The 25,664-nt window shown below is 47.2% G+C and overlaps 3 protein-coding genes across 7 annotated transcripts in view; 1 reads left to right on the top strand and 2 right to left on the bottom strand.

Moving 5' to 3' along the window:
• Positions 1-25,664, top strand: part of MED12L (mediator complex subunit 12L) — a 140,306-nt gene that overhangs the window by 24,502 nt on the left and 90,140 nt on the right. For 4 of the 5 annotated variants that reach the window (XM_086618186.1, XM_086618184.1, XM_086618185.1 and 1 more), the window contains exons 11-15: positions 4,820-4,951; positions 6,292-6,418; positions 8,634-8,848; positions 9,928-10,032; positions 11,047-11,223. In XM_086618186.1, the coding sequence (XP_086474312.1) occupies positions 4,820-4,951; positions 6,292-6,418; positions 8,634-8,848; positions 9,928-10,032; positions 11,047-11,223 (756 nt within the window). The remainder of the gene's footprint in view (positions 1-4,819; positions 4,952-6,291; positions 6,419-8,633; positions 8,849-9,927; positions 10,033-11,046; positions 11,224-25,664) is intronic. The other variant, XM_086618187.1, reaches the window with a different exon arrangement.
• Positions 12,988-13,965, bottom strand: GPR171 (G protein-coupled receptor 171). Its single transcript, XM_086618656.1, has one exon. It carries the CDS (start codon positions 13,963-13,965, stop codon positions 12,988-12,990), a length of 978 nt encoding a protein of 325 aa, XP_086474782.1.
• On the bottom strand, positions 21,832-22,845 carry P2RY14 (purinergic receptor P2Y14). The gene has a single exon (XM_009979697.2). The coding sequence runs from the start codon at positions 22,843-22,845 to the stop codon at positions 21,832-21,834; it is 1,014 nt and encodes a 337-aa protein (XP_009977999.2).

Below are 25,664 nucleotides of genomic sequence, written 5' to 3'. Positions count from 1 at the left end.
CACGACCCCTTTTTTCCCCCTTTTAACCCAAGCAGCAGCGTGTCTCGGGTGGGAGGAAAGGTGTCTCCGGTGCTGTTCATCTCTCTGCCTTGGCACGAGTCGAGGCGCGCGGCGGTGTGCCTGTGCCCGGCCTCCCGCACCGACTGCCCGTAAGCGGCTGTGGGCACGGGGACGGGACTGGGCTGGGCGGCACTCCCTGCCGTGCCCGGCAGCCGCGGTGACACACGGTGCGGGCATTCCCTGGTGTCGCTTGGAGAGGTTTTGGGTGAGGTGAGAGGTTGGGGTTTCCCTCTGCTCGGTGATCCGAGCTGCAGGGCACCGTGCCCCGCTCCTGCCGCCGCCGCGGGAACACAACTGCTGTGGTCCAGGTGCCCCAGTGGTGGCCGGGGCTAGCGCAGAGCCACGCTAGTGCCTCCGCAGCAGATCTTAGTTAGCGATAAAAGCGAGGACTGGTGGAAAAAGGGCTGCCAGCTGTGGAGAGCAGAGGTGTAATGGCACTTTTGGCTTCCTGTCTCCAAACCTACCAGGAACAGTAATGTTTAATACTTTCCTGTGTTACCAGTTGCAGTGCTTTTTTAAAAATAAAACCAAACCAACTCTTTTCTTCACCCACCTTCTACTCTGGTTATGAATTGGTGGAAACGAGGCCTTTGGTTTTCTCTGAAAGGGTTTACTGGTGGCTCTCAGGAGGGTACGGCTGTTTTGGGAGATGGCTGCATGGCCAACGTTGTGAGGGAGTTGTCTGACCTTGAAATCTCGTTCCAAAGGTGTGTGCTGCCTGCTGTAGATAACCTCCCCTGTTTGATGCCACCTCGAAGTGTTTTTCTTTTGTTAGGACTTGTGGAATCGTAGAATCATAGAATCATAGAATGGTTAGGGCTGGAAGGGACCTTCAAAGGTCATCTAGTCCAACCCCCCTGCAAGGAGCAGGGATATCTCCAACTAGATCAGGTTGCTCAGGGCCTCATCCAACCTGGCCTTGAACGTCTCCAGGGATGGAGCATCCACCACCTCTCTGGGCAACCTGTTCCAGTGTTCTACAACTCTCATGGTAAAAAATTTTTTCCTAATATCCAATCTGAATCTACTTCCCTCTATTTTAAAACCATTACCCCTTGTCCTATCACAACTGGCCCTCCTGAACAGCCTCTCCCCATCTTTCTTGTAGGCCCCCTTGAGGTACTGGAAGACTGCTATAAGGTCACCCCGGAGCCTCCTCCAGGCTGAACAGCCCCAACTCTTTCAGCCTGTCCTCATAGGAAGGGTGCTCCAGCCCTCTTATCATCTTCGTGGCCCTCCTCTGGACCCTCTCCAACTGGTCCATGTCCTTCTTATGTTGGGGGCTCCAGAACTGGATGCTTCCAGAACTGGAAGGTTTGGGAATCTGGAGGAAGGGTCTCATCCGTGGGAGTTTCCCCCGGCCAAGGGAGCTGCAGTTCCTGCCCACGCCTGTTCTCTGCTCCAGCACCTTCTGCCTTGCTTTCCCTGCAGCACGGAGCCGTTGAGCAGCGTGTGAACTGATCTTTTTGTTTTCCTGCCCATGAATTTTAAGGGTACAAACGTGATCTGAATGCTTCTCTTCAAGGCAGTGGGTTGAGCCCCTCTGAGATGTGGTCTGCGCTTTTCCAGGCCAGACCGTCTGCCGGTACAAGATCCCAGTGAGACAAATCCAGAACCTGATCACTCTGAGAGGCGTTACTGAATTGTGTTCTGAGCACCTTTGAGCCAACGCGGTGTTGGAAGGGAGGAAACCGTGAGGTGCAGCTATGGTGGGAGCGTCGGGAGGAAGGAAGTCCTGCGGCGTGCAGCAGGCTGCTGCGGCCGTGCCGTGAGCTGGAGCTCTCCCGCGCGCGCTGCCGGCGTCACGGGCTGCCGCCGCCTCGGCTCCCCGCAGCAGCACACCCCTGTCCTGCTCAGCAAAGCAGTGAGCCCTCAGAGCTGGAGGTTCCAGCGTTGGACCAACTCGTTTTCCAGTTTGTGGCTCTACAGATGAGCCGTGGGTTGGATAGCGTAGTCTTCCGCTGCCCGCGTGCTGCTGTAGAGGCGTCCTTCCTGTAGGGGCTTTGTTTTGGGTAATTGTTTATACTGGCGAGACTTGATGCAGCTTGCACATGCATTTGTTATTTTCAGTCAAAAGCAAAATACAGTATTTGATGGTTAGATGCTTCAACTTCACTTTTCTCAGCTGCCGCAGGGCCCCGTGTTCCAAGAGGCGGGTGCGTGGCGGTGGCTCTGGCGATGCCAACGTGCCCAACAGAAGCCTGTGTCAGGGGGCTGAAAGAATTACCTGCACTCGGGTGGGATTCTGCATGTGTGAGTTCCTGAGAACAAAACTCACTGGTTTTAGGCACTTAAAAGTGGAGTGGTTGAAATTTTTAGATGGGTGCACACCGTGATGTTTCATGTCTTCCCCGATGGCTGTCGGGGACCGGTGGCTGAGCGGCGGAGGGAGCTGAGCCCTGCGTGCATCGTGGTCGGAGATGAGTGGCACAGGCACTGGGACTCCAAAAACACGGGCACATGGGGTTTGGTTTGAATTTTGTGTGTGTTCTTGTATATGGTGACCGAAGTTTTACTTTGGGCTGTTTCGTGTTTGTCGTAAGGCGTGACCATGTGTTGGTGAGCAGCGGAGCCGCAGCGGCAGTGGAAGCGGTTATCTCCCCGGCTGCAGCCTTCCGTGGCTTTGCTTCTCCGAGCAAAGTGTATCTGAGCGTAGCTCCGAGGACAGCTGAGTAACAGGCTGATGTTCTTGGCTCAGTGTCCCAGTCAGTGTCCAAAGGAAATATTATTTGTACATGTGCGCACGCGTGCGTGTAGCTCAGTGTCTGTCTGTGTGCGTATTCCTTGGAGGAAAAGCACCCTCCTTTCTCTCAAGTGGGAAACAGTTGAAGGACAAAAAATTTGCTTTCTTCTCCTATGACTTGACATTTTCCAAAACAACCTAAGCCCTGTTCTTTAGGCCAGAACAAAAGCATGTAGGAACACTTCTATAACCGTTTTTTCCTTCAGAAGGACCCCATGTAAGTCTTCCTGTAAATGGCTCTTGCCAGGATTTCCCTCTGTTTGCCCCAGCACAGCGAGCTCTGATGGTTGGTGTTGGTGCCCCGTTGCCTCACCTCTTCAAGGCTCTCCTCCTTCGCTTTCGGTTGGAGGAGCATCACCTGCTCCTTGCTCGAGAAGATAAGCTACTCGGCCGTTCCCTGTAGGAAGGAGGGTGAGGAAGGTCCCGTGTTGCCATCCCTGGGATGCCGTGGGATGCGATGCGGTGCGGGCACAGCTTCAGGAACGGGTGACCAGACATGCTTTGCCCGAGCTCTGAGTTGGTGTCACCTACTTGAGCTATGGAAGCGCTTGGTTTTCTCGTTGGCGTGGTTTCTCTGGTTAGCAGGAAGGGAGACAGGTCAGTGTGAAGATCAGACTCTTCTGGGTGTTCTGCATTGCCTTCAAAAACATCAACAGTATCCATACTTCTGGTGTTAGCTGGCTGCGCTAGCCACGACAGTGGGTGACGTCACCGTGTCGCTGCATTTGGGTGGGAGAAAAGCATTTTCCCCTCTCCCCTCCATCCCCCTCCCCCCGTCACGTAGTGTCTCTTGCCGGGCCTTTGAAGCGTGTGAGCAGGAAACTGGTGGTGCGACGCGTGTGCACGTACCCGCGGCCGCGCTCCGCGCACCCTTGGGGTTTGCGTTTGCTGGGGAGGACGAGCGGGACAGCTTTGGGGCGGGAACTTTCATGCTTGTGGGTCTGTAATTCCCAATCACTCTGGAAAAAGTATTTGCTTTCTGAGGGTGCGGTGTGCGACTCTGGCTCTTCTCATGTCTACTTGTAAGGGGAGTTTCCACGGAACTCAGGGAAAGAAGGAAAAATCCCATCTGCCCAGGGAGGTGGTTGAGTCCCCATCCCTGGATGTGTTTAAGAAAAGGGTGGATGAAGTACTTAGGGATATGGTTTAATGGGGGATTAGGGACGGTTGGACTGGATGATCTCTAAGGTCTTTTCCAACCTAGAAATCTGTGAAATCTATGAAATCCCATCTGCCTAGTTTGCAGGTCAGTGGCGTGTTTCAGCACTCTGGGATGGCAGCCGGCTTGTGCAGGAGCAGGGAGCTCAGCAGGTCCAGTTCAGGAGCACACAGGAAAAAATACTTCCAAAATGTGGGTGGTTAGTGGAAGCAGAGGTTGGCTGAACGGGCGGTGGATGTAAGCGTGCTGTATCCCGTTGCTTTTCTCTGAATACCAGTTTTCTAAAGACACATACTGTTTCTTAAAAATGTCTGTGTTAGGTCAGAAATAAATGGAACTTTTGGGGAGTTTCTTGACCTTGGTTATCTGATACACTTTAGAGGTTAGGATTTTTTTTTTTTATTTTGTTTTGTTTCTTTTTAATGTGTGAGTGACATGCAAGTAATGGCCTGGAAACAGATGGAGGAGATTTGGAAAAAATAAAGTAAGGAAAGCGTAAATTCTGTGTGGTTGATGGTGTTGAGAGGCTTTGTGTGTGGTATGCTTTTCCTGTTTCTCTTGCTCAGAAAGCAGGTCACCCTTTTCTGTTTTCGTGAATCAGAATTATGATGCAGGAAAATTTTGATTTGATTATGAGCAGTGTGAAAACTGAGATTTCCCTCTTTTGCTTCCAGATTCCGTTTCACTTGAAGACCGTAGGAGCGAAGCAAACGCGTGCCTCTTCCAGTACCAAAGGACAAAACACAGCTTTTGCCTCCATCCCGCAGAACGCTGGTTGCTGCCATCTGTTTGCTCCGACAGCAGCCCGTCGGCGGTGTGGGTGACATGCTTTTCTGTCTTTGCTCTCCACCACACAGGTGGCCCCCAACGACGAAGCCGTGGTGATGCTGCTCTGCGAGTGGGCCGTGAGCTGCAAACGGTCCGGTAAGCACCGGGCCATGGCTGTGGCCAAACTCCTGGAGAAGAGGCAAGCAGAAATTGAAGCAGAAGTAAGTTGTTCCTACTTCCAGAGTAGTGCGAACAGCGTGCTGAAAAAGTGAGGTATTTCCAGGGAAACATCACTTTAATATCTACTTGTTGCAAAGCGAGTTTGGTAGCGTTTGGAGCACTGGGGATTTTTGTCATCGATTTACAGTTTTTAAATTCTAGATACATTTCAAATGAAAAAGCCTTCTACTTCAGAAGAAATTACAACCAAACTCAGAGTGGTCTGTTAGCTGATTTATGTGTGTGTGTTTGAAGTCTTCTCCTTGGGTGAGCGGCGTGCCCAAGCAGCGGGGTGCCGCAGTAACCGAGTCGCTCAGAAAGCAGGGGGTGGGTCTGCCAGGCTGGTGGGGGCGCCGGGGGGTTCCAAAACTGAGATCCACTTCGAGCCAAAATTCAAGTGTAACTTTAAAGGTCGCATTCTGTAGAGCTCCTTTTGTTTCCAGGGGAAATGAAATGTTTCACTGGAGAAGCAGGAGGCTGTAGTGGCATCTTTGCTGTAAACTGTCTGTCTGCGGTGGCGAACGACCCCGCTCCGGTTGCACACGCTGGCGCTTCTCCTCGAAACGCCGGTAGTGCGGAACCCGCCGGGCGGCGAGGAGTGGCGGAGGCAGCGCGTTCGCTGCGGCGGTCGGGAGCCACGGTGCTCCCTGCATCCCGCAGCACCGCTGCCTGGGCTCCACCTGCGCCCGTGCCGCGCCGGCAGGCAGGTTTTACTGCACGAGGGTGGTGTTTTTCCTGGAAAAGAGGGTCCCCCAGGACAGTGATGCGTGGTGTCTGTCCAGCCTGGGTCCAGGGACAGGCAGATGAGAGCACTCTCAGAAGTGCTTTTGTGCAGACAGACGTACAGAGGTGAGGTGCAAAAAGACTTTCACTTTCCAGAGCATCTCTGCTTTGCCGGCTCCTCGCCGCAAACCGTGAGTTAGGGGGAAGGGAGCTCGCTGCTTCGTTTCTGCCTCGCTCGCGCCAAAAGCCGCTCCGAGCAGAGATGTTTGCCCAGGTGGTTTTTATATTTAGTGTAATTTGCACAAACGAGGGGAGTTACCTTCTGCATTCACCTTGGTCCTGGAAGTTCTGCATCTTAATTTTCGCTTTTCTATGAAACCGTGTCGTTGCAGATGATGGTACGTGCCTCGGGCATTTCTTTTCAATAAGTAATCCAAAGGGGTTAAATAAAACGCCTTAGAAATAACCAGACTAGGTAATGGGAAAAACCTGTTGTTCTAGAGCAAGTCCAGATTTTAGGAAATAATTACACGTATCGTTGCCTCAGATGCACGTTGTGGGAATGTTGTATGCGTTTGTGTGTAGACACATGCTTTTTTTTATTTATTTAACCGTGCAGAGATGTGGCGAATCTGAAGTCCTAGATGAAAAGGAATCTCTGTCTTCAGCCTCCTTGGCAGGTTCCAGTCTTCCTGTTTTTCAGAATGTCCTGCTGAGGTTTTTAGACACACAAGCTCCCTCGTTATGTGAGTATTAACTCATTTATATTCCAAAGTAGGTCAGAAGCAACTGGTCTGCTGCCTGGCTGCTGACGTTACTGTTTCGCTGCAGTGGGTGTTTCACAGTTTCCTGATTACCTGCTCTATTTTCATATGCACCTTTTTTTTTTACATCTCAGGCCTTGTTATAGGATCTTTCTGTGATTTTTATTTCTTTCTTTTCACAGAAGGAAAATTGGCAGAAACTATGTTTATATCTGTTTAAGCAGTAAGAGATTTGGGGAGATTTCTTGCACTGTATGCATGTTTGACATCCAACACTCACCTCTTTTTGACACATCCACGTTCGAAGTGACTGACTGGGAAATTACACGCAAGCGTTAAAGTCAAAAGCTTTTAGCTGACAAATAGGTGGATTGAAAAAGGATCTTTGTTCATTGTAAATGCTCTATGAAATATCTTGATCTAGTAAAACTCCCTGATACGGTAGCTCGTGTTTCTGGTATCCTCAGTACTGCTAGTTCGTGCATTTTTATTTTTTATTTTTTCTAGTGCCCTTACAGTCCAGGGGATTTTAGGTGGTTTGAAACATGATTCTGAAAACTCTCAACATCTGAAAAAGGAGAAACTTCTTAAAACTTTGTTACAGCCTCTGAGATATTGGCAGTGCTCTGTTTTCATGCCAGTGGTGACCCTGGTTTTAATAAACCACCCAAACTACTTGTGTTATTTAGACTCGTGTTCCTGATGTGCATGTTTCGAATGCGGTATCGCCCTTCGCCCTGCCAGCGCTGCGAGGCAGGGTGGGCAGGGCAGCTGGGGATGTTCTCCTTGCTTGAAATATTCTTTGGGATTTTTGTGCGTTGGACAGGTTTTATGGCATCGTGTTGTTTTTCTGGTGGTTGTGTCTCCAAACACGCAAAGTGCGTAAGGATGCTGTTTGGAGGGAGGGCGGGTGGCTGGGTTGCAGGTGTGCCTTCGCGGTGCTCCTCCTCGCAGCAGCCGCTCCGCACGAGGAGGACCTCCTCCTCCTCCTCCATCCGCAGGAGGATTGGGACGAGGAGGACCTCCTCCTCCTCCTCCTCCATCCGCAGGAGGAGTGGGACCAGGAGGACCTCCTCCTCCTCCTCCATCCGCAGGAGGAGTGGGACCAGGAGGACCTCCTTCTCCTCCTCCATCCGCAGGAGGAGTGGGACCAGGAGGACCTCCTCCTCCTCCATCCGCAGGAGAAATGGGAGCTGGGGGCTGCGGAGGGACGTTCCCACCCGGGACTGGGGTGCCCCTGGTCCTGCCGTCGCAGCTGCTGACAATACCTACGTAGAAATAGTGTTATCTGTTGAACTGGTTTGAACTTGTGGAGCATAACTTGCTTTCAAATAAATGGTGCTGATTCAGGTTTGGTAGTTCTGTAGCTGGAGGTTTTGTTGCCCGATAGAGGTGGTGTGGTATAGAGCTGTTTGCTGTTAACTGCGGTGTTGTTGCAAACCTTTCTGTGTTACAGAACAAGTCAAATTAAATCTAGCTGGGACAAATGAAAACTTAATAACAACATTTTATGTGTTGTGTTTCTCCAGGCTTCTCTTTGTCACTGCAAAATAATGTGCATTTATTCTAATAAACTTTTTCCTGATGTGCGTGAGCGTGTTTATTAGGTGACAGACGCTGCACTAGCAAACTTGAATGAAATATTGCTTTTACATCTCGGGGGCCTGGCCTGCAGGGGTGGTGATTTCTCTGAAAATGTTTTAGAAGAGTCTGTGTTAAGAATACAAAAGTACTATAGATAAGACAAGTAACATTTACTATAGTAGCAGAATTTGGGAGGAAAGGACAACCATCAGGTGGTCTGTTGCAATCCAAAGCTTCAGCCACAAGTTTTCTTCACACAAGGAATGTCCTTTCCCCCTTCCCCCTCTTCTGAGTTTTTAAAAGAATTTGAACATTGTACTTAACTGCTGACACACACCCGACAGGGGCAGATGTGTGTGGGGTGGGATGCTCTGGAATCCGCTGCTGTCTGGAGTCTGTCCCACGTCTGGAGCTGATAGCAAAGCAAAACCATGGAAATTCCGTGGGAAACGATCTGCTCTGTGGGGACAAAGAAACCTGTGCAAGATGCCCGAGACATTTTTAATAGGCCTTTAAAATTGATTTACTGGGGTTTGCGGTTTGGGTAGTGGAAACCCAAATATTTGTATGTTGAAACGACAATCTAACTTTTTTTTTTTTTTTTGGGGGGTAGCTGACCCAAATAGTGACCATGAGAAGACAGAGTTTGTGAATTTGGTGCTGCTTTTTTCTGAATTCACTCGACACGATGTTTTCTCCCATGACGCGTACATGTGCACTTTGATATCACGCGGAGACTTGTCAATCACTGCAACTCCCAGACCACGTTCGCCTAATGGGGAAACTGTGGATGAGCACTATTCCAAGGATCATGATGGGAAACTGGAGGTAACACCTCATGCTGTTTCTCCCATGTTTGATATTCCATTTTGTTAAATGTAGATTCCCACTGAAGCGTTGGTATTTCACATGTGAGATATGAAGTTTTGGAATCTGTGTCTCCTTGTCTCTTTGTCTCTCTTTGAGAAGACTGGAAGTGATCCGTTAGCTTCATTCTTGTATGTAGCTGTAAATATTGCCGTTTTGGTGCAGATGTGTTGAACTGACAGTTCTCGGGTGATCTGAATAACTCGGGGTGAACAGAAAGGCACAATACAGACTTCTAAATGTACCAGGGGAAAAACTTATTTGCAGATCTGCTTCACTGAAGAGCAGGGTGAGCTTTAGGCAGGAGGAGCCTGGCATCAGCTGCGCGTGCTCCGTGTCGCGCGGGGCACACCGGCACTGGCATTGGCATTGACATTGGCATGTGGGCGCAACGCGCAGCCCGTGGCTCGTACGCGCGCTGTCCGGGTGCAATCCTGAGTCTCCCATCAGAGGAGCAGCTCGTAACCTTTTCTGAAGGGAGCGCAGAGGAGGGCGATTGGGAACGCGAGACTGCAGCCGATGCGTGTGCTCGTGTGATGAGGTGGACCCTCTTCTGCTGCGCGGTCCGTGTGGAGCCTGTGGCCAGCTAAAGCATCCTCTCATATTTCTTTTTAGTTTCTTTTGTGCACCTCTTACGTCGGTCTCATGGCCAAATGTGCCCTGAAACATAGGGGGATTCTACAGATTGCCTTTTGTGGTACGACAAAGTGGGAAATAAATCCTGGGAAGGTACGAGAGTCAGCTTCCTGATCTGTAGGCGCCCCTGGAGCAGAATTGCCCATGGGGACATACTGTAAAGTTTTGTTTCCCCCTCTGGCTCCTGCCCTTTTCTGTGCTTTTGTGGATTTAGGCCTGAGAAATACTTTTGTGAATTAAGGCTTACCGAAAAGATTCAAAAGTCAGTATCTGAAAACTTCCTACCATCGATACTTTTTCTTAGTTCTTAAATAAGTGGAATGCTTGGATTTACCTGTGATTGGTGAAATGGGTCTTCAATAAAATGTAACTGATGTTTGTTTTTTCTCTCTGGCAATTGTTAGGATCATAGTATTATGGAGCATATGGGCATTGACTCAGGAACCACTAGTATTTTTGATGATGTAGACAAGAGTGACTTTAAGGCGGATTTTGGTTCGGAATTTCCAGTAGGTTTAACTTTTGATTTTCTGCATGTCTTTGATGCCTGCGTCTGCTGCTTGCTGTTGTCACTGCATGTGTCTCCGTGCCCCTAGCATCGCTTTGCCCTTTCCATCGACAGCCGGCGTCCTGTGGCACCCAGTCCCTGCCGTCACCCGTGTCGGTGCGTCGCCTCCCTTCTCTGCATCTCTGCTGTCTGACAACTCACTGCTCTTCTGTGCTTCTCCTACTTGTCCACCTGCACACACGCAGGCTTGCACGCACGCTCCTCTCTCCCTCCTTTCCTTCCTCTCCCCTGACCTCCAGCGTATTTGGAATGCTGTGTATTACAGTGAAGCATGAATAAATGCGCAGATTTGCCCACTTCTTTGATATCGAGGAACCCCAAATTGATACTGTTTACTTTTCAAGTGACTGTTCTATGTCTTGGCTCTGTCTTCCAAGTGTGCTTCCCTTCTGTTTCTTCTTACCATTAGCCTGATTTTGCATTGAATCTCCTCGTCTCTTCCTTTGGTCCTCGTTCTGCATCCGCACGGACTCCTGTGCCCAGACCTGTCCGTGCAGATGCACTTGCAGGATAGAGGGACGCTGTTTCTGCCTGACATCTGTCACGATGGTGGTTTCAAGCATATCCACGCCTGCCTACAGCGTCTCTTGTCACCTCCCACTTCAGCCTTTTCATTATTTTCCCTCGATCACTGGACGGTGTCATTGTGGTTTCTGTGTCCCAGCGGCACAAGAAGTGTGGAGGTCGCTCTGAACCATAATGCTTTTTTCCCTGACTGAACACTGCTGGGTTAAAACTTGTCTAATAACAAAGGAGAAATGCATAGAGATATCCTGTGTATATGTATGCTACATTTCAGGCTTGATTACGGTTGCCCTGGCTTTTTCCATCTTTGGAAGCCTCAGACGTTTAAAAAGTAGCTGTCAGGAAGATCAAAACCGTATCTGAACGCGGCTGCTGAGTGTCGAAAGCTGGAGGTTACACTTACCTTAAACTTTTGTTTTACATGACTTAGATTTTTTCTCCGGCGCCTGGGGAATCTTGTGAGAACGTGAGCTCTTCTTTAGACAGAAGAATTTCCGTTACCAGCGAGAAGTCAGTCAAGAGGGAAAGACTGAGAGAACTGATTTTTCCATCCAATTACGACCTGCTTCGCCATTTGCAGTACGCCACGCATTTCCCCATCCCGCTGGTGAGTGACCCCCGTACTCGCGTGCGTAGCGGCGCTGCCCGCCGTGACGGCGCAGCGCTCAAAGGGAGAAAAGCTGTCCGAAAAGAAGAGCTGGGCTGGGTGAGCTTTTCCCGAGGGCTCCAGGCCGGTCCGTGTGACGCCGTTGCTGCCAGCGCCGCGTGCCACGGGGTGGCTTCGGTGTGACACACCAGTGTCTGTGCTTCATCAAAAGAGGGTTAGCTGGGAGAACGCCTGGGAGGTATCGTAGTGCGTGATGACTTACTGGAGTAAGGAGACAGGCTCCACAATAAAACCGTGTTCCAGGGTCTCGTAAGAGTTTGGCAAATAGAAAATTTGATATTGTAGTTGGCCAGACGGATGAATACCAAAATATCTGAAAGAAATAGTTCTGAAAGGTAAGGGGCAGAACGGTGTTACTTCCTTCCACCCACTCCTCCCTGTTCCTAGTGGGGCTTTTTGGCTGCTGCTGTTGTTGTGTTTGTCTGTAGGCTCATGGGAACTGAAGAAAGCCCCATGAATAACATTCCGGGTCCCAAACCCTCGTTCAGATGACTTTTTGTGTTTTCTACTGTGCTGGAAAAAGGGCACAAATACTGAATAAGCCTCAAACAGGAACGTGTCTACTCGAGAATTATTTTTTTTTTTAAACAACAATGCTAAGTTTTAACAATATTAAATCCTATCAATACAGGAAGTGTCATGTGAGACTATGGTGTGATAACCACAGTTCTGTTTGCATTACATTTCTTGCTCCACAAAGTTTGGATTCTGATTTATTGCAGGTGGATTGTTATGAGAATGCTGAATGAGCTGTTTCTGTTCAGGACAGTTTTGAATACTCGCCTAAAGTTTGATCTGTCTTTTGCCCATGGGAAGGACTAACTAACTTGGTTTGGTTTTGTTCCTGAAATATTTTTGATTTACAGATGGAGCTAATCCAGGTAGCTGCGTTTTGCCTATGCAAATTGATTTAAAAAATTTTGATTACTGACTCTTCTACATATGCATTATTTTTTGAAGTAATTGTACATCAGAATATTAATAAACGTAGTTGCTGTTTTCTAAATTTTTATGAATAAAACAAGCCAAGAGAACTCACTGGATATTTATACTTTATCTGAATTTTAGAATTCCCTTGAGTGTTCTGTAATACACGTTGTTAGCTTTTTCACATGCATTGAAGCAGGAGCGAGGAAAGGCGACGGAACTTGGCAAGGCAAGAAATTTATTTATAAACACTGCAGGCGCGATGTAAGCGGATACAATAATTTTTCATCAGTGCAGCTTAAAATCACTTTCTGGAGTAAATAATGCCCTCTAAAATGCTTTTGGATGAACTGTATCTGTGAAAACTTTGCAGCTTATGCACTGCTATCAAATAATCTCTTCACCTGTTTGCACCGAGTCATTGAATATAGTGAGCATACAATGTTTAACTTGGAAAAGGTGAGTTCACATGTTCAACATAAATAATTGTAAGGCATGTTTGAGACTGTCTGATCATGTTGTGTTCCCAAGTGTTGCTGATCCGTGGCAGGTCATCACTGAGACATGGAATGGTTTCTGACAGGCATTATCAAACGTTCTGCTAGATCAGACCTACTGTGTGAACGTGTAACGAAGTGGTTGGCATCGTTTGAGGTTTTTTTCCTTCTGCTTGGGCTTACTGAGCAGGAACGTTGTTGGCCACGGTAGCCACGCCTGCAGTTGCACGCCGGCCCGTTTATCCTGCGGATTTGCACACTCTGCTGATGTTATTCAGAATCAGTACGGTTGAACCTGCTGTTCACTTCCGTGTTGCACCTCTTCGTCTGTGAAAGCCTTTGCCTCTTTGGGTGCTGCGAAAGTCTCAGTGAATTTCAACCTGAACGATTTGGAAAGGTGGTAGTACAGAATAGGGTCAAAACAGAGGTTTGATACTGCAAACAGCAGCGTAGATTCTTTAGCTTTGAAGAGAGCTTGTTTCAGAGAGCAGCTGGTTATGGTGTCGCTTTGGCTCAAAGTGTAGGGAATCCGGACGATGTGGTACGGAACGAAACACAGCAGGTAGCCGGCAGTTACCAGCAGTATGTTGATGAGGGCCTTCTTCACGGTTGCGTAACTCTCGCGGTATTTGTTTCGGTAGAGTTGTCTAACAACAAGGAAGTTGGAAACCAGTATCACAGCTGAAAAATTCAGGAATATTGCTGTGCATATGAAACTAGTAAACACGTGCCAGTCTCTTCCAAACTTTGTTTTGAAATCGATGCATCCTGCACCAGGTCTCTCTTCGATGGTTTTTATTGGAATAGCCATGTTGGGCACTGTTATAAGGAGAACCATTGTCCATACGACTGCAGACAACATCTTGGCAAATCCAGGCTCTTGAATGCGGTAGATCTTATAACTGTGCATTAGCTGAAGGCAACGATCCATACTTACAAATCCCAAAAATATGATTGATAAATACATGTTCAGGTAGATGAGACAGGCTGTAACTTGACAGTGGAATATTCTCAGTTCCCAGGACGCAACGCCTAGGTCAACGATAATCTTTACTGGCAGCGCCAAAGTCAACAAAAAATCCGCTGTTAAGAGGTTGATTAGGTAGATGCTCATACACTTCTGTTTCTGATCTTTTTGTGTGAATGCCCATAGTGCAAAACAACTTCCAATAAATCCCATAAGAAAAATCAAGTAGTAAAAATAGGTGAAAGGTTCCATTTCTTTGCCAACATAGCATTGTGAAACGTTGCTTGACATCGTAAACTTCTTGTGCAGGTTGGTTTTGCTGCTAGGAGATGTCAAGAACCTACGAAAAGAACCAAAAAGACATCAGTGAATTCAGCTTTTCCTGAGCAACAGTAGTTATTCTCTGACAATTTTGTTTGATTAATTTAATGGAAAAAGTGCAATTGGGAAGAAATATTTTTCTCTCTCTTCATGCTGCTTCACAGATATTCGAAAGGGCTTTGTTCCCAGGTCAGAAAAGTTTGGAAATGTATTAGGCTTTGTTCTTGAAAGCATATAGACTTCCACTAGAGCAGTTTTCTCAGAGTATGCGTTTGGTTCAAAAGCTCCCAGCCAAGCAAAACACCGAAGAAAAAGCTTTGAATTTGTTTGAGATTAAGCATCTGGTTAATAATGGTCGTACTAAAACTTCATTACTTTTGATCAATTGAAACTATGCCTTAAAAAAGGGTAATATTTGTAGCAGTTTTGCTCTGTAAAGATGTGTTAGTAGTTTTGAAGTTAGTGCACTGTCAGACCAATACGCAGATACGGCAGGTGGATGAGCAAATAGTCACCATCAGTCCTAAGTTTTTTGAGAACTACTCTCCCTTCCTACTTGAACACAGGGATAAATTAATCTCATATTTTTATGAAGCCTTTAGAAAAAGTGCATTTTGAAAGCAGCAGCTTTTAAATAATTCTGCTCACTTCCTTTTTAGGCTTCATGAGAAGTTATAGGGAGGAAAAATAGAAAATAACTAAATATACTACTCCATGACGGAGGGATTTTTTGTTTGTTCGTTTGCTGCACTGTCAGACTGCTGCACAGAACGTCTGTGGGAGAGGAGGCACGTTCATTAGAATTTGTTGGAATGAAAACCAATACATGGATGTCTTGAATAGCATCAGACTGCAACAGGTTTTTATTTCATTATATTGTTCCTAGTTTTTGCATACAACGTAAGAGAACTACTGCATTCGCACATTTCTAGTGTAAAATTTGTATCCGGATGTGCATAATTTGTAAACCAAAATGACTGCAGCTGCTCCAAGGACTTAAAGTGAGGGAAAAAGCAGATTGTTTCTTGCAGTTGGCTTTCTGCAGGGGTCCCTGTCGCCCTGAGCACACGGAGCCCAGTTGGTTCCAGCTCGGGTCCGTGCCGCGCAGGTGAGGAGCTGCTGGGCTTGCTGCCGCCGTCGAGGCGGTGGGAGTTTCCTGCGCCGGGCACGGTGCAGCCCCGCGGGGCGAAGGGACAGCCCTGAAACTGAGCCCCGAAATGCTGCTGGAGCCGCAGCCTCCACGGATGCGGCACGGCTGCAGCCAAGGAGCGCTGGCTGCAGGCAGAGCAAAGGCTGTTCTGCTGAATCCTTCAGCCCGACCTTCCACGTTTGGCCGGATAATATCTCAGGCTGTATCGTTACGCAGATCTGGGTGGACTGGAGCAGACAAAGACTGGAAGCACGTACCTGACTCAGGTCCCTGGGCTCCTCTGAGCATGGGTCTGCGAAGGTCTGATGTCTCTCGCAGTCCTGTTAACCTTTCCCTGCGCCTGCCTCCGCTGCCTTCTGCGAACGCGGCCGTGGTTTTTAAATGTGCCGATTGACGCAGTTAAAACCGGCGTTCAAGTAACCAAACCGCAGGGAAGTTACCGAAAAGAGCGGGGACAGAGGAACGTAAGCGTTCACCCAAGAGCCCGACAGACCTCTCGTTCCTGCTTCTCGGGCAGGAGCCGGCCGAGGGCTGCGGGGAGCTGCTGCTCCGCGGGCGCTGGGCGCTGGCGGGACGCAGCGGGGAGGAGAGGGCTGCGGGAGCGCTGGGCTGGCTGTGTCGGCGCGGGCTGTTGCGGTTATCGCGATCCCGAGCGCGTGTTTGTGGGGAGCGGGCGTCGCGCGTGTGTCAGGGGGCCCGGCGGGTCAGCCCTGGCACGTGGGCTTCCTGCTGCAGTGCCCAAAGCATCGTCAGGTTAGTCCCGGGCACGTGACCCGGGGCTGGAGGCGTGCGGCATCAGTGGCCGTTTCTTTGCTTTCGTTTTTAAAAACCCAAAACTCTCTTCCCCGCCCCCCCCCCCCGTATATCTTACGTTTGAAATCTGCTGGAGTCAGGGGTTTGCAGTGTAGTTGGCCCTCGTTCGTTGTAATGTCCCTGCATGAAATTCCAGTTTTTTTTCTGGAGTTGCAACCTGATTTGCAGATGTAAAGGCACGTAGGGATTCTACTGATAACAATTAAAACTTGAAACCTTTGGATATTTGCCAAGCACAACTAAAAATAAAAATTACACATTAGGGATATATGGGGAAATGTTTAGAATTAAACTTTGTTTGGTTTGATTTGTAGTTTTTTGTGGTTGTTTTTTTTTTTGTTAAACCAGGAGATGATGTCTAACACTGGAGGGCTGAGGTACTGTCAACGATACTGAAACTCCACTTTGTTGAAGTTGAGAATCCACAGGAATTTACGATTCACGCACCAGAGCTTTGTGAAGAAACAAATCAAGAATGTCTGGTTTTAGGTTTAGTCATAAGCTTAAAGTTCAGACCATATTTGTCGAGATGTTTGCAAAGCTGCATAAGCTGGAATGATCCTATGTTAGGTTTTGAGCAAACATGGGCTGGTTTTATGGTGTTAACGCTCGTCATGCAAAACCGATCTTTCCAAACTTGTATTTCTCTTTTTTTTTTTCTTTTTAAACTGAAAATGTAGCATTCAGTCATTTTTTTTCTGTGTGCGTGTGTATCTGTCTCTTCTTTTCTGTAGAGTTAGTTTACACCTCAGAAAAATTTTCCAGTGGTTAGGGAAAACTTTACTGAAAATGGTCTGTACTTCCTACAGAAGTGTTTTGGGAGGAGAAGTACAAGAACATGAGTCTACTGGGTTGTGACTCTGTTTTTATTGTGGCTCAGTGTCATCCTCTTCCCCGTCTATATGTCCAATTTAAAAGGCCGTTTTAGTTCATAAATTACAGATGCAGATAGTAGATTTTGCTGCAGTTAAGGTTGCTGAGACTTCTCATTGTAAAACCCTATTTTTGGTGATTTAAACTTTGCTGAATTTTGGACTTTTGATGTGAAATTTTCCATGATGCACGCCTGCTTGGGCTGGCTCCTGGGGGCTGGTGCGAGGCCGGGAAGGGGTGCTGGCATGGCTGGGAATTCAGCCAAAAGGATTAAATCGTTTCTGCCAACAAAACTGAGAAACACAGTGTCTAAACCTTAAAACCACCTCCTAAATCCGCTGACCTTTAGAGGAGCATCAGGGGCCTCGTGTTCTGAACTGGACCCACCAAAGGTCCACATGGGTGGCCCTTGTGTTGGGAGAGGACCCACGTGCTGCGTATTCGTTTGGAGAAAGGTGGCTTTTAAAGCAGGAGGGTTGCCAAGCGTAGAGCTGCACGATCCCGTTGGATGTTTGCGGTCCCGCTTTCTGTGCCGTTACGTCGTGCCCACCGGGACTCTCTCGGTCAGATTTCCCAACGCTGGGCGCAGGGGGAGAAAACTGGGAGAAATTCCATCGGCACTTAGGAGGGGGGAAGTGACTGTGAGTTCCCTGCGGCACAGGACGGTGCTGGGGAGCAGGAGACCTTCCTTCTTGCAGGAGAAGCATCCTTGCTGCCGTGTCCGTCCGGCACCGCTAGGTGCGAAGCGGGCTGGAGCAGGATCGGGCCACCTGCGGGCAGGGGCTGAGCCCCGCAGCCCCTGGCAGTGGGATGTAGGTGCGGGCAGAGCCGCGTTCCGGAGATGCCATCTCCCGCAGGCAGATCTCCGGTGGCGTGTTCAGGAGCCGGCTGTGATGGCGCTGTCGGAGGACGTTCTGGGGCGGATTACTTGTGTGAGGGATGGGGCTCTCCCGGGCTTCCCCCTGTATGAATGTGCTGTTGAAGGCACCAAAAGTTTGGGATTTGATTTTGGGTTTGAGTTTTGATTTCTTCATGTGCCTGTACAAGCCAGAGAGATGTGCCCGGGTAGAAATTCTGCAGTCGATGTATGATAGAGAACGGATGGGAAACCCTGGTTTTATCGTGATTTTGTGTCATTTACGTGATGGTAGACAGGAAAAAACCCAACGTCAGAGGCACAGTAATGAGCAGATGGTACAAATTAGTCCTGATAAGAGTTTTCCTCTGCGCGTGGCTGTCGCAGTCCCTGTTACAGTATTGAGGGATGTCTTTGAGGAGCAAAGTGATGTCTTTGTGATCCTTTAATCGCATAGCCAAGAAGTTTTTTTCATGTACAAAGTAGCAAGTTTAGTATTTTCCCTTACTGCTTTTCAGGACTTTCAGTGACAGATGAAATTTTTGTGTCCCGTTGTATTATGTCTGCACTGTAAGTGAAAAACGTGAGTGATCCTGGCACAGGGTGGTGTTTCACGGATACGCAGTGCCCTGAGGCGACGACTATTAGACGTGCTAATGAAGATACTCTCGTAAAAATAATAAAAGACTTATTTATTGGGGCAAGATGGGAGAGTACGTGTGAGGGTGCTGGCAGAGGGAAACCAGCCCTTCCCTCCCGTCCGCTCTGCGTTACAGTGAGCCGACGCAAGGGCTGCTCCCTCGTTACTGCTGGTTGTGACTGCGTGGCCTGGCAAGGTGGGTTCAGGTGGCATCTGCCTCCTCTTGAGTGAGTTGGTTTTGTTGATTTTTACAAGAGAGATCATTTGTTCAGATGACGTCCCGCAAAATTTAGCTCCGTGTGAGTCTTATTGCTAATTTCTGCCCAACCAGGATTTGTTAAAGATGTTGAGGCAGTCTTGGAGTGAGCTTTCTCTCCTGAAGTAGTGTTTTGAGGAAGGATTTCCATTTGCTAGGTTTGGCTCTTTTCCTGAAAAATTACTGTGCTCTCTCAGTGGCAGAGGAGATGGTTCTTTTTGAAGCCTTGCACCACGATATTGGCATCAATAACCCGTTGCAAGTGCAGCGTTGCCGTTTGCCCGGTGTGATGCTGAGGAGGTTTCTGGCCGGCGGCTGCGTGGTCATCGCCGGGGGCCGGGACAGGTTTACGAGGTGGTGCGGAGTTTAAAATGTGGGACTGACGTGCTCGGTGTTCAGGGGCTTCTTGAAGCAGATTTACACCCCCCTACCTGGGCACCATCTCAGGGTTTTGAGCAGCAGAACAGTGTCTCCTTACAGAGGGATGACCGGGAACTCTGCCAGGCTTTGGGGAGAGAGGCTGACATGTGCGATCACAAACAACTTTTCTGCGCTAACGTGTGTGTTTGATGTCTCTGGGCAGCCTGTGGTGCTCGCTTGGTCTTCCCAGGAGCAGCAAGAGATTGCAGGTCCATCCGAATGACTAAGGTCTCCAAAGAGCAAACAGACCAAACCAGCTTCTCGTTCCTGCAGCACAATGGAGAGAGTCCTGGGTCAGGCGGGAGGGTGAGCTGCAGCTGGGGACGGGGTCCCCGTGGAAGGGAGGACCTCGTTTAGCTCTGGTTACCCATAACTTTAACTGCAAGAATTTTAGGGAAGTTCTCCAGGTGGTAGGTTGACAAGGCAAGAGCTGGTACTTCGTGTGACTACACGACTTGTGGGCGTCTGAGGAGCTGGTGGGGTATATCGGGATACATGATGCACTGGGAAAGGGGTGAAAGAATTCACTTACCCAGTGGAGAAAAAAAATTGGCCCCATACCTTTCCATCCCACTTCAGAGCGAACCAAAAGCTAGAGATCTACTGTCTCTTTCAGAAGTGTGTTGGTCAGCATACTTTCCCCTGAGTACCTAATGCAGATTTTTGTTGTTCTAATATCAGTAATCTGGTGGAGTGAGGAAAAGATTTTACAATATAAATATTTTTTCCAAAGCTTGCAAAGTAATTAAAGTTGTTCAAATATATATTGTGGAAGTGTTCTCATCTCTGTATGCCACTGTGCTTTCACAGCTGCAATTATTTAGATTTACGTAGGCAAATACCAAGCCATGCCATGTAAGGAACTAAATGTTTTTGCCATAAATGACAAAAAATCTTCCACAAAGCAGCAGATTCCCTTCCCCTGCAGGCTGTTTCTCTTGCTTGGAGGGAAGAGCCTGTGAAGTCTCAGTTTGACAAGAGTCAGGGAGCTCTGAAAGAATCATGTAAATAATCTTTTATGTATTTTCTTTAAAAAACACAACCGAAATGCAGCGTTCTCCTGCAGCCCCCAAGGGCTGGTGCGGGTGAGGATCCCCCAGCCCCTGCACTCGGAGGAGCATCCAGGCTCCCCTGGGTGTTGGGTGCCCTGTGGGTTTGAGGTGGGACCGCTCTTCAGGCAAGCGGGAAGCAAGTGGAGGTAAATACCCTCCACAGGGGTGCGTTTAAACTCGCAGGCAGTTTGAAGAGCTGTCTGGTCCTTTAGTTTAAACATAATCCTGTGTGATGGTGGAATACTGTTACTGCAGATCGGTGCTCCCGGACCAAGAGAAGTTACCCACAGCCTTGGAGAAGGTTCAAAGCCCGTGTGTTTAAAAATCTTTCACCCTGAGAGATTATCTGTTAGGACTGAAATGAAACACAGTGGCAGAAAGGTGAAGTGCGTGTTATTTCTGTTCCTGTGTCTTCTTTGTTAAGTAAAATGAAAGCATTCAGCTTGCAGAGCCATTGCCTGAAAGCTTTTGTGGGTGCCTTATGCACTGGTGTGTTTTCCCTGTGCAATGATAAAATCCATCAAAAAACCCCCGACCCAACAAAAAGGCTGCACTGAAAAGTACAGTTAAAATAGAGATTATATTTATGTGTAGGTTGGTGGCTTTCAGCTGTTACCTTTGTACAGAGAGAAATGTTTCATCACGGTGCCGAAAGCATGGGAGGACCAAGAAACCATTCTTTCTGGATTTAAATATACCCCAGTTTCTAGACAGCTGCACGTTTGCATTTTCAGGCGGCCCCTTGAGCGTTCTCACATCCTTCTGCAAAATGCAGAGGGAGTTACTAAAACCTCAGTCAGTTTAGTGTGAACATTTTTGGTGTGCTCCGCATTATTTCAGGAGAATCCTCAGCAATATGGCACAGTGTAACTGTGCTGTTTAGTTTATAGAAGGATCCTCTTTAAACACTTGCTTATATTGAACATCACATTTATAGAAGTACTCTGACATTTGGTGCCGAAGGGTGACAAATAGTCATGTTTAATTCTTAATTTTGTAGAATGTTTCCCTTAAGAAATCATATATATATATATATATATATATATATAAAAATATATACACATACACATAGAAATTTTACCAAGGGCTTTTTAGGCTCTGTGCAGATCTTTGAGGATTCAATATGTATTTTTCTTTCTCTTTTTTTTTTTTCTTCCCTAATCTTTTTCTTCCCCCAATTGTTGGACTAGAATCCTTCCAGAAGCTGCACGGTGCCTTCAGTGCTTTGCTTTGTGAGCTGGTGGATACCCGGGAACGCTTCCTCTCAGGGTCTCTGCTCTTTTTCTGGGCTGGTGGAGGCCACGTTAGAGCAACTCGTGCTGAACCTCCTCGAGTTGGCTGAGGGGTCTGTGCCAGTCCAGGTGGGCTGACAGGTTGTTCCCAGCCCCTTCAGACTGGCGTGTTGATCAGTGTGTGTGTCGTGCCTGGCTTCGTGAGAAACAGCAGCAAATCAGTTGGGTTATTGGGTCTGTTGCATAATCCGTTCGCAGAACCACGGCCTGGAGCTCCAGAATGTCTTGTTCCAGTCACTCCTCTCTCTTTCTTTAGATCTGGACAGGCCATATCACAGCGTTGTGCAATGGTAGCGTCAGCCGAAATAGCACGTAGTGAATATATTGGCAACTTGCAATCGTGTTTTTATATAGAGAAACACTACTTGGCCTTTTATGCTGCAACCTTTTTTCTGTTTTATTGCTGGTCCTCATTGTTCAGTCTCTTTGAGACATTTGTATTCTTGAATGACTTTCATAAGTGAGTTATTTTACAGACTCGAACTTAGACTATATTTATACTTTCCCGAGGTGTATCTGATCTTCTGGATTTAGAAATTTCAACGTCACTTGAAGTTTTCAGCTTGAGATGCAGTTTTTGATACAGCTTTTCTTTAAAAGGTGGGCAGAGGAAAAAATAAATAAAGGGATCAAGGCACACATTTGCAGCAGACAGGATGAGAGTAAACTCCTTTGTGTAGTACAGAGTTTTTTTTGACTGGCAGTTGAATTGTGAGCTGGTTTGGCTTAGAGTGTATGGTATTCTGCAGAGGTGATAGGGTACAAAGCAAATGACAAATACTAACATGATACTGAATATGTTACGGCTGCTTTTCCGCTTGGTCGCATCTGAGTTCCTTCTGAATTTTTTGTGAGAGTTATATATTTTTTTTGATATGGAAGTGTAAAAAATGATAAAGAAAAGAAAAACAATCCAGAAAATCCCTATGCAGATATAACTTGACGCCTCGTGCCACTGTCTGCCAAGCTCACTTTTAAGAGCTATACATTCTTGGGAATAATTTTGGTTAGTGTTTTCAGTAGTTAAAATCATGTTTGGAAATGATATAATCATTAACAATATCCATATTATTATAGAGATACCCTTACTGTAGTTAACTGTGTGAACAAAGGAGGTGAATAAAGGCTTTACAATTTTGTAGTATCTGTCAAAACCTATGAGGCCAAAAAACGTTATCCCGATGTACATGTTTGTGTAGAAAACAACAGCAGAGTATCTGCACACAAACGTGTTCAGCTGTGGAGGTGCAATTTGTGAGTCGGCAAGAATTTTGAAGGGAAACGTCAGGCTCATGAGGAGATCGGCAACAACGATGTTTTTGAGATAGACAATAAAACTCTTGTTGCTGGAAACGTACAGGAAGATCCACGCTGCCACACCGTTCAGCAGGAGTCCTACTATGAAAATGAAGAAGTAGACCAGGGGAATGACCATCTTAGTTATTATTGTGCTGTGACTGCAGTTGTTTCCCACAGAGTTTGTGCTGGAGTTGAACATCTTAAAATATCTTTGTTCCTAGAAGCAGAGAAAAGATTGTCTCAGTAGGATAAAACAGTGCTGCGCTTTCCATTAATTAGAAAAAGATTTCTGCTCTTAAAAATAAACGTGGCATGCTTCTCAGAAATCACCACGTTATCGTGTCCAGCAGGAACGCACAGTTAGTGTTTTCCAAGTGGTGCCATTTCACTTTTGGTGATGTTCAAGGGCTTACTGCTGTTCTGAGCGGAGGATCCCTTTGCTTCTCCGACTTTCATCCGTGTCTCCAAGCCCTGTGCTGCCCCTTCCCTGCGGGTATAAGCTACGGGCTGTGAACTAGGAGGGGGACCAAGCCACAGGGATTTCGTGGCTCTAAATACATCTCATTAACCCTTAAGGACCAGGATGTAGTTTTAGCAGTGGTTTACCCGGAAGCCTGTGAGGGATATGAATGTTCGTTGTACAAGCGTCCTGTTTCGTATTCAGGCGTAGGAAGTGCTCTGCTGTTAGTCAGGCCTTGGGGTATCTAGTGTATGCCAGTAGTTTCTAATGTTTGCTTGAAAGAAAGCCTTATGTGCAGCTAGCACAGTCTGCTTTAGACGTTTGCTTTTAGTAGCACGACATACAGGAGCGTGTCTGTCTGTGAGCATAATGCAGAAACTGGAACTGTCCCCTCAAGTCACTTGGATTTGAATTTTAGAGCATCTCCAAGAAGAAATCACATCTGCTGTCTGCTCTTCTTTGACAGAATGTTTACAGGGGTGGATTATCCTCTGTAGGGAGGGCAGAACAGATATAGATACAATGCTGCTGTATTTGGCAAATGAAAACCTAGGCAACTGGAAAACACATGCCATGAAGCTGGGAAAAAAACCAACCCCGTCTTTTAGAAAATAAACTATTTCCTTGTTGCCACAATTCAGAGTCAGTAGCTGATGCCTCCATGTAGCAGATTGGAACCTGAATGCAACCTTGCAGTAACTAGAAACAGAAAATTTTCTTTTAAATAGGTAAAATTGTTTCCTTTGATATTTGCTTTCTGTATGTCTTTTTGCAGCTCTGTAAAGGCTGACCAGCTTAGGTGCTGTTCTGGAACTTGGATGGATAAGCGGAGCGGTGGAGCATGTGCTATCAGGGTTCACACCCAAAGCCTGCAATTAATTTCCTGGTGGTTCTCCCATGACAAGACCTGCCATCCATCCTGTCTTTATGTTTAAGCTCTAGTGATCCAGGCATTTATTTTTGTTTGGTTGGGTTTTTAAAGGAAAAAGATGGTGGAGAGCAGGTGTTAAAACTACCATGTGAATAGGTGCGGTAGGATTAGGAGGTGGTAATGAGTAAGGTTTGGGGTGATATTACTAACACTAGAAGGATCTTCACTTTTCCCTCTGTATCCTTCAACCATCCACTCAGACAACTGGAAAGCATCAGTGACAACAGTTGTTTTTATTTAACGTAACACGCCGTATTTGAAACGGTTCTCTGCCCATGGGCAGTGTCCGAGCTGGGCTCTGTGTGTCTGTCAGTAGCAATGGCATGTCCTTACCTCTTGATTTGGCTGCTCTGGTGCTCCTTGTTAAGGGTCTAGAGCGCCTTCCATTCTCAGGCACAGGGCCTCTTCTCTTGCTGGGAGACCTATGTGAGAGACAGCAAAATACAGGTTTTGGAGTTGTGTATCATAAGGATTGATTTGGTGAAGCAGAGAAAAGTTTTGAACTTTCTCAGTTTGCAGATCATGTTGTCTTGGTGAAAGACGCAGAAGGAAAGTTGCATAAACCATTAAAAATGCTCAGTTTCTTCTGTGTGCAAGCTCTTATGCTGTCATTTGTAACCCTTCCAATATAATTAAGGCACTTTTACTTGACTTCTGTAACTCAGCTGTCAAATTTTGAAGTTCATGACTGCTTTACTGAACGTAAGAATAATATTTACAAGTTTCTTTTTTTTTTTTCCACCCCGAGTATAATGAAGGTTCTGTAGTACTGAGTGCACATTTTAGCTATTTATGGAAATTAATGCAGCTGCTTGATGAATAAATATACAATGCAATTACTGGGTCAGGAATTGTTGACAGTGATCACTGTCCCCAGAAATCTTTTTGACCTGCAAAATGGAGTTTATCAGGGAAGAAGACCATTCCAAATGTCCTCTCTGATGCTATGAGAAATCTAGAGGAAGAGGAAGCACAATACACAAACCACAGCTCCTGCGAATTGTGCTAAAAGAAGGATCTTTTTTTAACATTTTTCTGCCTAACGTGGTAGGAATATGGTGGTGATCGGAGCTCGCAGTCCCGGCCACGCTGGTGTAATCCAGTCGGAAAGCAGCCCCTGGTTTGGAGGTGCGTCCCCAGGCGCTGTGGCCAGGCAGCCGGAGGGTTGGTGCCAGGTGGAGACCTTCAAGGTCCGCGGTTGTGATTGCTGGTCTCCTCTGGAAGGCGTTTTTGCAGTGACTGTGGAGATATGTTGGTATGTTTGACTTCTTGCAAGTTTGCCAAGAGACTGAGATTTCGTTATTTTTCTGTTCTTATTATAACGTTTGTCATAAGGCAATGTCTGGATTTTAATACTTAAGAGAATAAAAGTATGCAAAATACACTGTGTACTATTTCAGACCTTTAAAATGGTGTATCGGGTAGTGGTAGTTCTTGTTTGTCACAAATGCATAGAATGTAGTGGAGGAAAATGGGAGGAACAGTCAAATTAGGATGACAGAAAAAATAAAACAGTATTCCTGTTACAGGAAACAGTGAGCAAGTGACTGTGAGATGGCATCGTACATGGTGGTGTGCGGTGCACGCGTCCTCCGGCGCGGCTCAGAGAAAAGGGGGATCAGTAAGT

The sequence above is a fragment of the Tauraco erythrolophus genome, chromosome 11, assembly GCF_009769465.1.
Source record: "Tauraco erythrolophus isolate bTauEry1 chromosome 11, bTauEry1.pri, whole genome shotgun sequence".
Classification (NCBI taxonomy): Eukaryota; Metazoa; Chordata; class Aves; order Musophagiformes; family Musophagidae; genus Tauraco; species Tauraco erythrolophus.
The sequence above is the reverse complement of the archived record's forward strand: the minus strand, read 5'-3'. Positions and strand labels throughout refer to the sequence as shown.

What these genes read in the sequence shown, in the direction of transcription:
- P2RY14 (XM_009979697.2), bottom strand. Translation starts at nt 22,845, where the DNA reads ATGTTCAACTCCAGCACAAACTCTGTGGGAAACAACTGCAGTCACAGC.
- GPR171 (XM_086618656.1), bottom strand. Translation starts at nt 13,965, where the DNA reads ATGTCAAGCAACGTTTCACAATGCTATGTTGGCAAAGAAATGGAACCT.